Source organism: Saccopteryx leptura, chromosome 3 (assembly GCF_036850995.1).
Source record: "Saccopteryx leptura isolate mSacLep1 chromosome 3, mSacLep1_pri_phased_curated, whole genome shotgun sequence".
In the NCBI taxonomy this organism is placed as follows: domain Eukaryota; kingdom Metazoa; phylum Chordata; class Mammalia; order Chiroptera; family Emballonuridae; genus Saccopteryx; species Saccopteryx leptura.
Window position 1 is genome coordinate 70,908,766 of NC_089505.1, and position 16,627 is coordinate 70,925,392.

At 46.3% G+C, this 16,627-nt stretch overlaps 1 protein-coding gene across 1 annotated transcript in view; it reads left to right on the top strand.

Moving 5' to 3' along the window:
• Positions 1-16,627, top strand: part of LOC136399297 (zinc finger protein 615-like) — a 112,956-nt gene that overhangs the window by 42,896 nt on the left and 53,433 nt on the right. The window contains exons 2-4 of the mRNA XM_066374346.1: positions 7,892-8,093; positions 14,599-14,725; positions 15,005-15,100. Coding sequence (XP_066230443.1) covers positions 8,001-8,093; positions 14,599-14,725; positions 15,005-15,100 — 316 coding nt within the window. The 5' untranslated portion in view covers positions 7,892-8,000. The remainder of the gene's footprint in view (positions 1-7,891; positions 8,094-14,598; positions 14,726-15,004; positions 15,101-16,627) is intronic.

The window sequence follows — 16,627 nt, forward strand, 5'->3', positions numbered from 1 at the left end:
CCCAAGATGGCCGCGCCCGAGTGCCACTTTTAGAAGGCGGCCATGTTGCTTCAGAGGAACGGCTGGAAGTGCTGCCGAAACGCCTGAAAGACCCGCATGGGCCACCGTCCGACGGTGAGGAGGTAAGCGTGCAAAGTTCAGCGAATTAAAGTTCAGCCGCTGGCGCCTCGTGGTGATTTCTAAAGAAATTCAGGTCAGTGCTTGGTTTTGTGGGAGGATAGTGGGTGGGGAGGGTCTGTCGGAGTTCACCTCGGCTGATGCAAGAGGCATTGCAGGGGAGCCCTAAAGGGACTGTATTGGGGGGTTGCGTAAGAAAGGGGCGCCTGTGACCTCAGGCGGCGATGCCGTGGTTAAAAATCTCCAGAGATCAAGGACTTAGTCCGGAGGGCACATTTGGGGGTTTGTTTCAGTGGTTAACTCTTTGGGGCTCAGGGACGGCGAACTGGAGGGTGGCGTTAGGGAGAGCTCCGTGTGGCTGGTGTTTGCTCTGCGGCCGGACGCTGGGTGACCTCTCCCGGCCGTGTGTCCGGGGTGTGAGCGGGCGGCCCGGACCCTGGCTGCGGGCACAGATTTGATGTGCGTCCGGAATCCTGCTACCTTTCGGGTCCGAGGCCCCCTTCTGCACTAGATATGGCACCCGATCACCCCTTACCCGAACCTGCCAGAAATAAAACCTTTCTGGTACACCTGAAACTTACCTAATATCATATGTCAATTGTAGTTGAAAAAAAAAATTTTAAAACTTTTTTTTAAAAGGAAAGTTTTTGGTGAGATGCATGATCTGGAGATCCCTTAGATGAAGATCTAATCGTGGTTTGTTTTCTATTTAAGATGCAGCTCTTCTTGGCCCTACAAGGTACCTACACGGGCCATTTCTTTTCAGATTCGTTCTGACAGTAGTGAAATCATTTGTGTCACTGTAAATTCTAATCCCAAAGGATAATGCTTGTCAGAATTGTACTATATTTTGATTATTAGGGTTTGACATTATACAGAGAAATTACATAAATGGGACTGATTTTTTTTTTTACTTCATGTGAAAAACATTTACAAGTTAACATGTTAACTGGTGGTTTATATAAGGGAATTCACTAAGTATTTGCATACATTTATATAGTGAAATGTTTAAAACTTTTTTTTTGTTTATTTATTTATTTATTTATTTATTTTTACAGGGACAGAGAGAGAGTCAGAGAGAGGGATAGATAGGGACAGACAGGAACGGAGGGAGATGAGAAGCATCAATCATCAGTTTTTCGTTGCGACACCTTAGTTGTTCATTGATCGCTTCTCGTACATGCTTGAGTGGGCAAGCCCAGGGTTTCGAACCTGTAATCTCAGTATTTTAGAGCAATGCTTTACCTACTATGCTACCACGGGTCAAGCTAGTTGATGCTACTTTACAATTAACCTTGTATGTACCATTTCTGTTCTCTGCATATATTTGAGACTTCTTTCCTTTTTACTTGAGCAACTCTTACAGTTCCAGTGTTACAGGTCTTTTGTTGAAGATTTCTCTCTGATTTTGCCTGAAAATGTCTATTTCAGTTTTATTTAGAAAAGATTTTTGCCTGACCAGGCGGTGGCGCAGTGGATAGAGCATCGGACTGGGATGCGGAAGACCCAGGTTCGAGACCCCGAGGTCCCAAGCTTGAGCGTGGGCTCATCTGGTTTGAGCAAAAGCTCACCAGCTTGGCCCTGGCCGGTTGGCTCAGTGGTAGAGCGTTGGCCTGGCGTGCAGAAGTCCCGGGTTCGATTCCCGGCCAGGGCACACAAGAGAAGCACCCATCTGCTTCTCCACCCCTCCCCCTCTCCTTCCTCTCTGTCTCTCTCTTCCCCTCCCGCAGCGAGGCTCCATTGGAGCAAAGATGGCCCGGGCGCTGGGGATGGCTCCTTGGCCTCTGCCCCAGGCGCTAGAGTGGCTCTGGTCGCAACAGAGCAACGCCCCGGAGGGGCAGAGCATCGCCCCCTGGTGGGCGTGCCGGGTGGATCCTGGTCGGGCGCATGCAGGAGTCTGTCTGTCTCTCCCCGTTTCCACCTTCAGAAAAATACAAAAAAAAAAACAACAAAACTCACCAGCTTGAACCCAAGGTCACTGGCTCCAGCAAGGGGTTACTCAGTCTGCTGAAGGCCTGTGGTCAAGGCACATATGAGAAAGCAATCAATGAACAACTAAGGTGTTGCAACGTGCAATGAAAAACTAATGATTGATGCTTCTCGTCTGTCTCTGTTCCTGTCTGTCTGTCCCTGTCTATCCCTCTCTCTGACTCACTCTCTGTCTCTGTAAAAAATAAATAAATAAATAAATAAAATTAAAAAAGATTAGAGCTCTAAAAAAGAAAAAGACTGACTGCAACAACAATAAAAAGAAAACCTTTTTTTAAAAAAAAGAAAAGTTTTATTTATTTTATTTTTTATTTTTCTGAAGTGAGAAGCAGGGAGGCAAACTCTCACACGTGCCTGACTGGGATCCACCCGGTATGCCCACCAGGGGGCGATGCTCTGCCCATCTGGGGCGCTGCTCAAATGTGCATAGAACCTGAGCCATTCTAGCACCTGAGGCAGAGGCCATGGAGCCATCCTCAGCGCCCAGTCCAACTTTGCTCCAGTGGAGCCTTGGCTGTGGGAGGGGAAGAGAAAGAGAGAAAGGAGAGGGGAAGGATGGAGAAGCAGATGGGCGCTTGTCCTGTTTGCCATGCTGGGAATCAAACCCGGGACTTCCACACTCCAGGCCGATGCTCTACTGCTGAGCCAACTGGCCAGGGCCTTATTGGTTATCTCTTGTATGTGCCCTGGTTGGAATCTAACCTGAAACCCTGACAATTCAGGATGATGCTTTTGTAAGAATGAGTCGGCACTCGAACTCCAGGTATGCAGGCTTTATTAGAGGAGAAAGACCTGCCGGGGCGCTTCTCTGAAAGAAGGGCCCCCAAAACAGACTGAGGTAAAACTTTATAGGGTTGGGGATATCTTCGAGCAAGGGTGTGCTGGTATGTTAGGCTTTCTGGAATACTCCTCTTTGGGGTGATTGACCAGCTTCCTGGAATTCCTTTGTCCCAGGGGCGATTGTCCGGTAATTAAGGGTGGAGTCAGGCAGCCTAGGGGAACAGCAAAAGGGCAGTTGTAATTCATGTATCTATCAGCTCTAACAAACTGAATTATCTTGCTAAGCCTCATATGAGTTTAGACTTAAAATACTCTGAACAGAGTTCCATTAAGTATATAATAATTTCTTTTTAAGTGAGAGAGAGAGAGTTAGTAAGGGAGAGAGATGGAAAGCATCAACTTATGTTTGCGGCACCTTAGTTTATTGATTGCTTTCTCAAATGTGCCTTGATTAGGGGTAGGGTGAGGGGGAGCTCCAGCAGAGTGAGTGACCCCTTCAAGCCAATGACCTTGGGTGTTGGGCAGATAAAATATATTATGCTCACTTTGTTAAAGATGGCGCTGCCCATGAGGAGGCCGTCGCCCAGGTGATATTAATGTGTGTTGAGGGTGGGCTAAAGGCAGGCAGAATCCTTGTAGCCTGTGGCTTGGTTTTGGGATTAAGCGTTTCCCACCCGTTTTGATGTGGGGTGGTACAATCCCATCATGCCCCAGATAAGTGACTTTGTATTAGAGACTTCCCTATTTTGTATATTGGATTAAAGGTTTTGATTTCTACACTATAAAATGGGGGCAGAGCAGGAGCTTGCTCTTGGTTCCTGAGATTATCATTAGAGGAGAGAGCAGAGCAGAGAGCAGAGAAAGGCCACTTGAAAGAGGCCAGGAGAAGCAGCCAAGATGGCGGAGTGTTGAGTGAGAAGCCAGTTAGTGCAGAGTTTATGTAGGGAGAAGGAAGGAGATGGGGAACAGAGGTGAATAAGTCTGGTGAGTTAAAATCCTTTGATTCTAGGAAACTCGGATAAGTCAGTAGCTTTGTGAGCACTGAATGTGAGTGGGTTTTGGAGCCCAGTGTGTGTTTTTACTTGCCCGCCGGGTGCAAGCTAGGATTAAAGAAAATGGCTCATCAGTTTTTGGCTCTGTTATTTCTTTACCGACTGTCTGAATCCAATGCAAACCTGCATGGGCCAGGCGGCTGCTGTGATAGTGGCCTTGGCTTCTGGCTTTACATTGGGCTTCAAGCCAGCGATCATGGGGTCATGTCTTTGATCCCAAGCTCAAGCCAGGGACCCTGTGCTTAAGTTGGTAAGCTCACGCTCAGGCCAGTAACCTCAGGATTTCAGACCTGAGTCCTCAACATGAGATGTCAATGCTCTATCCACTGTGTCGCAACCCACATGACAATTATATTCCAGGGTCTTGAATGGGAACGGTACAAAATTAATGAATATAAACAAAGAACGAAAGACATATGTAAAGCCAGTAGCCAGGGCCACTATCACAGCAGCCTGGCCCATGCAGGTTCGCATTGGATTCGGACAGTTGGTAAAGAAACAACGGAGCCAAAAACTGATGGGCCATCATCTTTAATCCTAGCTTGCACCCGGCGGGCAAATAAAAACACACACTGGGCTCCAAAACCCACTCACATTCAGTGCTCACAAAGCTACTGACTTATCCGAGTTTCCTAGAATCAAGGGTTTCTAGTTCCCCATCTCCTTCCTTCTCTCTGCACAAACTCTGCACAAACTGGCTTCTCACTCAGCACTCCGCCATCTTCGCTGCTTCTCCTGGCCTCCTCCACGTGGCCTCTCTCAGCTCTCTTCTCCGCTCTCTCTAATATTAATCTCAGGAACCGAGAGAGCAAGCTCCCGCTCTGCCCCATTTTATAGTGTAGAAATCAAAACCTTTAATCCAGTATACAAAATAGGGAAGTCTCTAATACAAAGTCACTTATCTGAGGCATGATGGGATTGTACCACCCCACATCAAAAAGGGTGGGGAAGGCTTAGTCCTAAAACCAAGCCCCAGGCTACAAGGATCCTGCCTGCCCACAGTCTGCCCCCAACACACATTAATATCACCTGGGCAACGACTTCCACGTGGGCAGCGCTGTCTTTAACAAGGTGAGCATAATATATTTTATCTGCCCAACAACATATAATAGATGGGTTTCAGGAGGAAGACACAGCTGCCAACAGTAAAATTGCCGCACTAGCAGAGCCGCAGAAAACATGGCCGCTGCCCTAGCTGCATCCTTCTTTATTATTCTGGGCAAGTGGAAATGAGCAATTCAGTGACATTTCCAAGGCAACCCCAGAACTCCACCAGGTGCAGAAAAACCCTCACCAATACTTAACATATACAACCTTATACAAAGAAGTAACTTTCTTCTAGTCCTTCCAGGGGAACATGGGAGGCAGGACAAACAGCACAGCCTTTTGCTACTTTAACAGCCAGGTGAGATGGGGAGTTGGGCAGACTGTCAGTTTACAGTCAGCTCCCAGCACCTCTGTCCCCCAGATATCCAAACTAAAAATCCTGTTGGCTTTTTTGGTCCCCAACAACTGTACCACCACCTGGTCAGGCAATTCTTTAATTTTTTTAAATTTTTTTTTTTGCATTTTTCTGAAGCTGGAAACAGGGTGAGACAGTCAGACAGACTCCCGCATGCACCCGACCGGGATCCACCCGGCACGCCCACCATAGGGCAATGCTCTGCCCACCAGGGGGCGATGCTCTGCCCATCCTGGGGGTCGCCATGTTGCGACCAGAGCCACTAGCGCCTGAGGCAGAGGCCACAGAGCCATCCCCAGCGCCCGGGCCATCTTTGCTCCAATGGAGCCTTGTCTGCGGGAGGGGAAGAGAGAGACAGAGAGGAAGGCGCAGCGGAGGGGTGGAGAAGCAAATGGGCGCTTCTCCTGTGTGCCCTGGCCAGGAATCGAACCCAGGTCCTCCGCCAATTCTTTAATTTTTATGTGTGGATATTAAAGAGAAAGGAAAAGAGAAGGAGAGACAGACAGACAGACAGACAAGGACATTGATCTCTTTATGTGCCTGACCAGGGATTAAACTGGCAATCTCTGTGCTTTGGGCTGATGTTGTAACCAACTGAGCTCTTTGGCCAGGGCTTGATGTGTATAGGAATGCGAACTTAAATAAGCCAGTACTTATCTGTTTAGCACAATGTCCTTTAGCTAAGTGTCCTTTAGCACTAGAGGATATAAAAAGACTTTTGAAGACAGTAGATACACATTTGTAAAGCCAGAAGCCACGGCCAGGGCCACCATCACAGCTGCCCGGCCCATGCAGGTTTGCATTGGATTCGGACAGTCAGCAAAGAAACAGCAGAGCCAAAAGCTGGTGGGCCATTATCTTTAATCCTAGCTTGCACCCGGCAGGCAAGTAAAAAATATACACTGAGCTCCAAAACCCACTCACATTCAGTGCTCACAAAGCTACTGACTTATCTGAGTTTCCTAGAATCAAAAGTTTCTAGTTCACCAGACTTATTCACCTCTGTTCCCCATCTCCTTCCTTCTCCCTGCACAAACTCTGCACTAACTGGCTTCTCACTCAACACTCCGCCATCTTGGCTGCTTCTCCTGGCCTCCTCCACGTGGCCTTTCTCCCCTCTCCTCTCTGCTCTCTACTCTAATATTAATCTCAGGAACCAAGAGTGCAAGCTCCCGTTCTGCCCCTGTTTTATAGTGTAGAAATCAAAACCTTTAATCCAATATACAAAATAGGGAAGTCTCTAATACAAAGTCACTTTCTGAGGCATGATGGGATTGTACCACCCCACATCAAAAAGGGTGGGAAAGGCTTACTCCCAAAACCAAGCCCCAGGCTACAAGGATTCTGCCTGCCCAAGCCCGCCCCCAACACACATTAACATCACCTGGCAGCGCCATCTTTAACAAAGTGAGCATAATATATTTTATCTGCCCAACAACATGGTTTAGGGAAAAAAAAGTGCACATCCTGTCTGTATGTCTGCTTTCCTAAATCTGATCTGCCTGAGAAGTCCTGGGTGCTCAGGTGTTGTTCAAGATAGTGAGGCAGACTCCCACATTTGCACCAGCCAGAATCCACCCAGGAATGCCCGTCTGGGGATGATGCTCAGACCAACTGAGGTATCGTAACCCCCAGGGCTGACGCTCCGACCAGTCGAGCCACTGGCTGCAAGAGGGGAAGGGGGAGAGAAGCAGATGATTGCCTCTCCTGTGTGCCCTGACAGGGAATCCAACCTGGGACGACCATACACTGGGTCAACACTCCATCTACTGAGCCACTGGCCAGGGCCCTGTCCTGGTTTTTCTACCCATACCCTTTCACAATCTTAGTGTTTGCATTTTAAAAAATGTAGGCAGCAGCCCTGGTCAACTGACTCAGAAGCTAAAGCATCATCTGCATGTCTAAGTCATGGGTTTGATCCCTGGTCAGCATATGTATGAGAAGCAATCAATGAGTGCACAAGTAAATGGAACAAATCTTTTAAAATGAGGAATACAGGCCCTGGCCTGTTGGGTCAGCACTAGAGCATCGGCCCAGTGTGTGGAAGTCCTGGGTTTGATTCCTGGCCAGGGCACAGAGGAGAAGCGCCCATCTGCTTCTCCACCTTTCCCCCTCTACTTTCTCTGGGTCTGTCTCTTCTCCTCCCGCAGCCAAGGCTCCATTGGAGCAAAGTTGGCCCAGGCACTGAGGATGGCTCCTGTTGCAGTGGAGCACTGCCCCCTAGTGGGCATGCTGGGTGGATCCCGGTTGGGTGCATGCGGGAGTCTGTCTCTCTGCCTCTCCATTTCTCACTTCAGGAAAAAAAAAAAAGAGGACTATATCTGAAGTGTTCTGAATGTTAGGTTTTATTGGCCCAGATGTAAAATCTTCTGGACACTTAATAAAAGTACAAATAGCTCTTTCAGAGCCTTGATTTAAGGTGAGTGCTTAGCATCAGTGACAGCATCTGGGCCCAAAGAGAATGTGCCACTCAGAGTAATCTGCTGTGCAGCCCACAGGTGCTCGCCTCCCAGGAACGGGGATAAAGGAGGAGGAGGAGACTCCAGGACTTTGTATCGTCTTTCCTGGAGACGCCCTTGACTGAGGGCTCACATTTTTTGATGAGAAATGTAATGCTGATCCAGAATAGCTCAAGCCGGAGTATTTCATCAGCAGCTGTTCCTCTCAATCAGAATAAAATGATCCAGGCCCAGGTGAGTTGATCTCTTATTGTTTCCTTTACTTCTCAATGGATTTGTCTGTTAAAACCAGTGCAGTTAAGTGTAAGAGTTTAAATTGAGAATAGCACGATCTGGAGAAATCTGGGCAAGGTCAGTTCAGGAATATATTATTCCTAGGATTCATACTCCGTGTTCATGCTGCAATGTCACATGTGACTGTGCGAGAGCCTGTGTTTTCCATTAGCTGTCAGTGTGTGTGTGATGTCTCTGACGGCCGGCACAGGGGAGCCGTGGTGAGTTACATGGGAGGGATTGCGATGATCTGTTTCTACTCAGAACACTTCGGCCACCAAATGTGTGAATGTTTTCACACCACCAACCACCAGTTTTCCAGCTCTTCCAGACACCAGTTAAATGTATACAGTTAGGTCTATTTTGACACTAATCACCATGTTACTGTCATTCTCCATGAATTTAAGGGCTCAGTTTCACAAAACTGCTCCTCTTCAAGCGCCAAGTTCTGAGTTCCTGGATGCCCATACCTATGACTTGGCTACAAATTGGAGATTCCCGCGACCTCTTCTTTGGGTTGAGTAATGTAAGCAGCTGCTCACTAACTCAGGAAACCCCTCTGTTCACATTTGCTGGTTTATTTTAAAGGCTTCTCCTGGGGAACAGCTTGACGGAGGAGACGCACAGGGCAGGGTGAGAGGGAAAGGACAAGGACCCTCCGGGTCCCTCCAGGCACGCCGCCTGCCCCCACCTGCACGTGCTCACCCACCTGGAATCTCCAGGAGCCTGTAGTTAGGGTGTTTTATGGAGGTCTCATTCCATAGGTGTGCTGGGTTAAGTCCGAGGTCATTGTTGAATAACTCCGTCTCCAGTCTTCTCCCCTCCTGGAAAGTTCCAACCTTCTAATCACAAGGTCGGTTCCCTTAGCAACCAGCCCCCATTGTGAAGCTATCTCTGAGCCCACCAAGAGTCACCTCATTAGAGTAAACTCAGGTATGTTTGAAAGGGCTGATTATGAACAAGAAAAGACAACCCTCTCACCCACTCACTTAGGAAATTTGACTGTTTCAGGAGGTCCTGTGCCACAATCTTGGGCTGAAGACAAATGCGAATATTTCTTATATCACATAAGTAACCATGAAGAGAAACCAGACCAGTTCCTTGAGGGGTGGTCATGCTTTATGGCTCATAGGGTTTTTTTTTTGTTTGTTTGTTTGTTTGCGTTTTTCTGAAGCTGGAAACGGGGAGAGACAGTCAGACAGACTCCCGCATGCGCCCAACCGGGATCCACCCGGGACGCCCACCAGGGGGCGACGCTCTGTTGCAATCAGAGCCATTCTAGCGCCTGAGGTAGAGGCCACAAAGCCATCCCCAGTGCCGGGGCCATCTTTGCTCCAATGGAGCCTTGGCTGCAGGAGGGGAAGAGTGAGACAGAGAGGAAGGAGAGGGGGAGGGGTGGAGAAGCAGATGGGCGCTTCTCCTGTGTGCCCTGGCCAGGAATCGAACCCGGGACCTTCACACGCCAGGCCGACGCTCTACCACTGAGCCAACCAGCCAGGGCCATGGCTCATAGGTTTGAAGTTCACATCGGTCTTTATTGTTGCTTCATAGAAATGGTGTGGGGTGGTGTCCTTAGTCCTTACTAATGTTACTTTTTATTTTTTTAATATTTTACTATTTTTAATTTATTGTGTTAACATGGATTCAAGTGTCCCACTCAATATAACTCCCTCACCTCCACACCCTTGTTCCCCCTTACCCACTTTGTCCCCCTCCCCCATTTACCTTCCCCCTACTGTCTAGGATTTGCTGTTTTGTTATCTGTGTCTCTGTATTATGTATATATAATTTCACTAATCCCCTCACCTTCTCTGATTCCATCCCTTCATCCCCCTTCCCTCTGAGTGCTGTCCCTCTGCTCCTTGTGACCTCTCCTCTGCCTCTATTCCATTCCTCAGTTCACTGTGTTCATTAGATTCCACATATATGTGAGATCATAAGATATTTTTCTTTCTCTGCCTGGCTTATTTCACTTAGCGTAATAAGCTCCAGGTCCATGCATGCCATCGCAGAAGGTAAGGTTCCTTTCTTTTTCACAGCTGTGTAACATTTCATTGTGTATATGTACCACAGCTTTTTAATCCACTTGTCCACTGATGGACACTTGGGCTGTTTTCAGATCTTTGCTATTGTGAACAATGCTGCCATAAACATGGGGGTGCATTTCTCTTTTGAACCAGCGATTTGGTGTTCTTAAGATGTATCCCTAAAAGTGAGATGGCTGGGTCAAAAGGCAGTTCCATTTTTAACTTTTTGAGGAAACTCCATAGTGTTTTCCACAGTGGCTGCACCAGTCTGCATTCTCACCAGCAGTGCAGGAGGGTTCCCTTTTCTCCATACCCTTGCCAGCACTTACTGTGTTTTGTTTTGTTAATAAGCGCCATTCTGACAGGTGTGAGGTTGTATCTCATTGTGATTTTAATTTGCAGTTCTTTGATGATTAGTGAAGTTGAACATTTTTTCATCTGCCTATTGGCCATCTGTATGTCCTCTTTGGAGAAGTGTCTACTTAGTTCTTTTGCCCATTTTTTAATTGGATTGTTTACCTTCCTGGTGTTGAGTTTTAGAAGTTCTCTAAATTTTGGTTAATAACCCCTTATCAGATAGATGTGTTAACAAGTGTGTTCTCTCAATATGTGTGGAGGTTGTCTTTTTCTTTTTTTCATGGTGCCTTTAGCTGTGCAAAAGCTTTTTAGTTTGATACAGTCCCATTTGTTTATTTTGTCCTTTATTTCACTTGCCCATGGAGATAAATTTGCAAAAATATTGCTACAAGAGATATTGGAGAGTGTACTGCCTATGTTTTCTTTCAAGATGTTTATGGTTTCACGACTTACATTTAAGTCTTTTATCCATTTTGAGTTTATTTTTGTGAATGATGTAAGTTGGTGGTCTAGTTTCATTTTTAAAACACACAGGGAAGACCTCTTTCCTCTTTCAGTGGCTCCCAAAGCCCTGACACGTTCTCCAATTCCACAACCCAGAGCCTCTTCTCCAGTTCCTCCTGGAATCAAAGGCCCCCACAGCCTCAGTAGGGCTCCCAAAGCCCCTGAGCTCTGGTTCCCCATGCACACCTTCTTTCTCTCTCTCTGCAAAACTGGCTTCTTCCTCAGCACTCTGCATTCTCTCCCTTCCTTCTGCTCCTCTCTGCAAATATGTAACGTTACTTCTCATGTTTCCTACAGCTAGTAATCATTTCATCTAATATGGTATCAACCTTCCTAATCATATACACAAATATATATATGCCTTTGTTTATGTACATATGTGTGCTTATGTATATATTCTTTGAAGTATAGTTTTTAAAAATAAATTTGCTTAATCATGGTAGAGCATCGGCCTGGCGTGCTGGAGTCCCAGGTTCGATTCCTGGCCAGGGCACACAGGAGAAGCGCCCATCTGCTTCTCCACCCTTCCCCTTCTCCTTCCTCTCTGTCTCTCTCTTCCCCTCCTGCAGCCGAGGCTCCATTGTAGCAAAGATGGCCTGGGCGCTGAGGATGGCTCTGTGGCCTCTGCCTAAGGCGCTAGGATGGCTCTGGATGCAACAGAGCGACGCCCCAGAGGGGCAGAGCATCGCCCCCTGGTGGGCATGCCGGGTGGATCCCGGTCAAGCGCATGCGGGAGTCTGACTGCCTCCCCGTTTCCAGCTTCGGAAAAATGCAAAAAAAAAAATTTTTTTTGCTTAATCACATAATAATTTTTGTGCCTTATACATGTTTTATACAATATGTTCAATATGTTAACCACTGAATTTAGTCTACATTGTAAGGTGATTCTAACATCTGGAATCTTTCATTATTAGTTTGTTATCAAGTCAACTGCTCATGGTGAATTTTGGAATCTGTATTCTTCTACTTAAAGGTAGCATATAGTTCAGTATTAGCAAATAGGTGTTTGTAACATGATAGAAAATGTATATTGGTCTTGCTCCAAGTTCCTGGCAAAACTCTAAAAACTATTGTAATTTCCTGAATGATAAGAATTTTCTTTGTCCTATTGTGATGACCCTGGGTAGGATTCTGGGTGAAGGTCAGTTACTGGAAACTGCAAGTTATGATTGGCAGAGCTTTTGAAAAAGAAGGGGCGAGGCTAAAAATGGAGTTAATACTTATGTATTAAGAAAAATCCCAAAAGTATGGGTTTGGAGAGCTTCTGGGTTGCTGAGCACAGGGAGGTGCAGCGAGGGAGGTGAGTGTGGAAGGGGGGTGGGGGCTCCGTGTCCTTTTGTCCGTACCTTGCCCTGTGCCTCAGGATACTTATCTGTGTCGTGTATCAAATCCTTTCACAATAAACTGTGAAACATTAGGAAACTTTCCCTGAGTTCTGTGAGCTGCTCTAGCAAATAAACCAAAACCAAGGAGGTGGTCCTGGTAACTAACCTCTGATCTATAGTTGGTTAGTCAGAATCCCAGCTGACAGCCTGGCTATACAACTGGGTCTGAAGCAAGGGGTTCGGGGGAGGGGCAGTCCAACAGGACTCAGGCCTTAACCTGTAGGATCTCACATGATGTCTTGAGCTCTACTGTCAGATTTGAGTTAAATTGTAGGACACCCACCTGGTTTCACATAGAACTTTTGTTCTGGGGATAAACAAGAAGTGCAGCGTTGTGTGTGGGTAGTTAAGGATCCTCTCAGGGAAGAAACATAGTGGGAAAGACCTGGGTTTTTCCCTGTAAGGGAAGAAGACTGAACTGTACAGTGGTCCCTCGTCTACCGCGGGGCATAGGTTTCAGAACCCCCTGCGATAGGCAAAAATCCACGAAGTAGCGACCTTATATTGATTTTATTATTTATATATATTTTAAGGCTTTATTTTGATTTAATATTATTTTAATGTTTTAATTAATATTTTTATATTTTCAATTTTTTAGGCTAGAAAATGCTTATTTTACCTCAAAAATAATTAAAATAATAATATATAAAAATACCTATATACCAAAAATCCTGCAATATAGTGAAAAATCCACGATACAAAATTAGATATATACAATTTAGACGAGATCGGGCGCGTTCAGGGTGGTATGGCCTTAGATTAGATATATACAATTTAAAAATCAGTGATAGAGGCCCTGGCCGGTTCGCTCAGTGGTAGAGTATTGGCCTGGTGTGCAGGAGTCCTGGGTTCAATTCCCGGCAGAGCACACAGGAGAAGCGCCCATCTGCTTCTCCACCCCTCCCCCTCTCCTTCCTCTCTGTCTCTCTCTTCCTCTCGCGCAGCCGAGGCTCCATTGGAGCAAAGTTGGCCCGGGCACTGAGGATGGCTCTGTGGCCTCTGCCTCAGGCGCTAGAATGGCTCTGATTGCGGCAGAGTGATGCCCCCAGATGGGCAGAGCATCGACCCCTGGTGGGCATGCCGGGTGGATCCCAGTCGGGCACATACGGGAGTCTGTCTGACTGCCTCCCCGTTTCCAGCTCAGAAAAATACCAAAAAAAAAAAAGTGATAGTTTGTTTGTGAAAAGTGAACTGCAATATGGCAAGGGACGACTGTACTCAAATAAATAGATTGCAGACATTTTTATGTTAGCAGGAGGATTTAATGCTACATATCAGAGAGACTAATTTGCTTTTTTTTTTTTTAATTAAGGGAGAGGGGGGGAGGCAGGGAAGCAGAGAGACAGACTCCCACATATGCCCTGACCAGGATCCACCTCGCAAGCCCCCTACAGCAAGATGGTCTGCCTATCTGGGGCTGCTGCTCCGTTGCTCGGCAACTGAGCTATTTAATTGCCTGGAGGCCATGGAACCATCCTTAGCACCTGGGGTCAGCTCACTCCAGTCAAGCCATGGCTGCAGGAGGGGAGGAGAAAGAGAGAGAAAGGGGAGGTGTGAAGAAGCAATTGGTCGCTTCTCCTGTGTGCCCTAACCAGGAATTGAACCTGAGACTTCTACATGCCAGGCCGATGCTCTGCCACTGAACCAAGCCAACTGGCCAGGGCCTAATTTTCATTTTCAGCATTGTGAAATGAATGGATGAATACCCAGTGACGGTACCATATTTTTCGCTCCATAAGATGTACCTAGGGTTTTAAGGAGGAAAGTAAGAAAAAAAAATATTCTGAACCAAATGGTATGTTAAAATATTTAATAAAATATACAACAATAATATTTCAACAATGTAAACTCAACAGCAGTATTAACAACCATTAACACTGGTATTAACAAATGAGAAGAGACTATAATGTTCAAATACTCTTCTAGTTGTCCGGGAACCCGCAGCAGCTAAAAAAAATGAACATTCGCTCCATAAGATGCACGGGCATTTTCCCCTTCACCTTTGGGGGAAAAAAGTACCTCTTATGGATCAAAAAATATGGTATTTTACTAAAATTTTTATTCTATCACAATGTATTGAGAAAGAAACCTATCGAATTCCTGTATGGTGAAAAAGAGCAAAACGATTTTCTTAACTTCTTTGCACGTGACCAAAAGAACATCACTTCACTAAACATGATTATATTTTGACAGAAATACCTGACATTTGACGATGTGGCTGTGCACTTCACCCGGGAGGAGTGGCAGCTCCTGGACCCCGATCAGAAGGACCTGTACCGGGACGTGATGTTGGAGAACTACAGCCACCTGGTGTCAGTGGGTGAGGACAGCTCCCCTCAGAAGATGCCCTCTTAGGGGCCTTTTCTTTCTCAGCCTCTTAACTCTTTAGAATAACTACAGTTCTCTGAAGTGGTAAGATTTTAGATTCTTCTTTCTTACCCTAGACAAGAGCGTATCAGCCCCCCCCCCCCCTTGAGATATAGATGTTTGTGTTGCAGATATGAAACATGTTTATTTTCAGAAATGTCACATTTTGTCTTCTTGACAGACCCCAGCCCAATTCAATATGTCTATGTCTTCTCTCATTTTTTATGAGCAGGCTATCAAGCTAAGAAACCATATGTGCTCTGCAAGTTGGAACTAGGGGAAGAACTGTGGCCATTACAGGGTGAACTTCAATGTCTAGTCTGTCTAGGTGAGTGCGTGAGAATAAGAAAGGTGGGAGGCTAGGAAGTAATTTTGTAGTCAGAGCTGTGATAGTGAATGGGAAACTCAAACCACCCCTCCACATATGAGAACCCTTTTTCTTTGTAAAAATTTAAGAGGGAAAATACCGTTTCCTCTTCTGAAATCTGATCTGAGTTCATTTTATCTAAACCTTGTTTTTCTTAGCATAGTTTTCTACTTCCTACGATGCTCAGATATTCCTTTTCTTTGATGGTGGTCAAACTGTCTCTTCCTGCATTACCACCTGTCTCGCTATGAAATTCTACAATCCAGTTCTCTCTGGAAAGACAGAACTTTGAATTCACCCCTTTTTTCTTCCTCCTGGGCATTTTTTGGAAATAGTTATTTCCCTCCATAGCATTCAAGCTCGTCTTGGATGCTGTGTCCTTGTGATAAGCTGGTTTTCATGCTGCATTAATGATATTTCTTATCCCTCCTCCACCAAGGTTCTTCCTACTCAGTTCTCATCACTCTGAAAAGTTTCCTCAATTCTTGTGAGCGAACCTTATTTTCTTCTCTGAAATGGACTCCTAATTGATTACAGTGGTCCCTTATCTATTGCAGGGGTGAAGTTCCAGAGCCCCCTGAGATAGGCGAAAATCTGTGAAGTAGCAACCTTGTATTAGTTTTATTATATATATTTTAAGGCTTTATAAGCCCTCCCCACACTCTTAGAAACCTTCCTCACACTGTTATTAAACTTTCCCACACTTATTTTGCTTATTTTACCACAAAAATAATTAAAATAATAAATATTAAAATACCTATATACCACAAAACCCTGCAATATAGCGAAAAATCCACAATACAAAATTAGATATATACAATTTAAAAATCCACGATGTGCCCTGGCCGGTTGGCTCAGTGGTAGAGCGTCGGCCTGGCGTGCAGAAGTCCCGGGTTCGATTCCTGGCCAGGGCACACAGGAGAAGCGCCCATCTGCTTCTCCACCCCTCCCCCTCTCCTTCCTCTCTGTCTCTCTCTTCCCCTCCCGCAGCCGAGGCTCCATTGGAGCAAAGATGGCCCGGGCGCTGGGGATGGCTCCTTGGCCTCTGCCCCAGGTGCTAGAGTGGCTCTGGTCACAACAGAGTGACACCCCAGAGGGGCAGAGCATCGCTTCCTGGTGGGCAGAGCTTCGCCCCTGGTGGGCGTGCCGGGTAGATCCCGGTCAGGCGCATGCGGGAGTCTGTCTGTCTCTCCCCCGTTTCCAGCTTCGGAAAAGGAAAAAAAAAATACACGATGCAATGGGACCGCAGAAAGTGAATCGCGATATGGCGAGGGACGACTGTATCCCTCAGCATTGTCTAATGTGTGCTTCTGTCCTGTCTAGTTTACTGATCGTCATGGCAACTGCCCCGGGCTTCTCATTTGTGTGTGAGAGCAGGAGTCACCTGCCATTCATTCTTTTTTAAATTTAGTTTCTTCTTCTGTACTAGACACTTAAAATTTTATCCATGCTGGGATGATACTTACATGTTGAGCTCATTAATGCCAG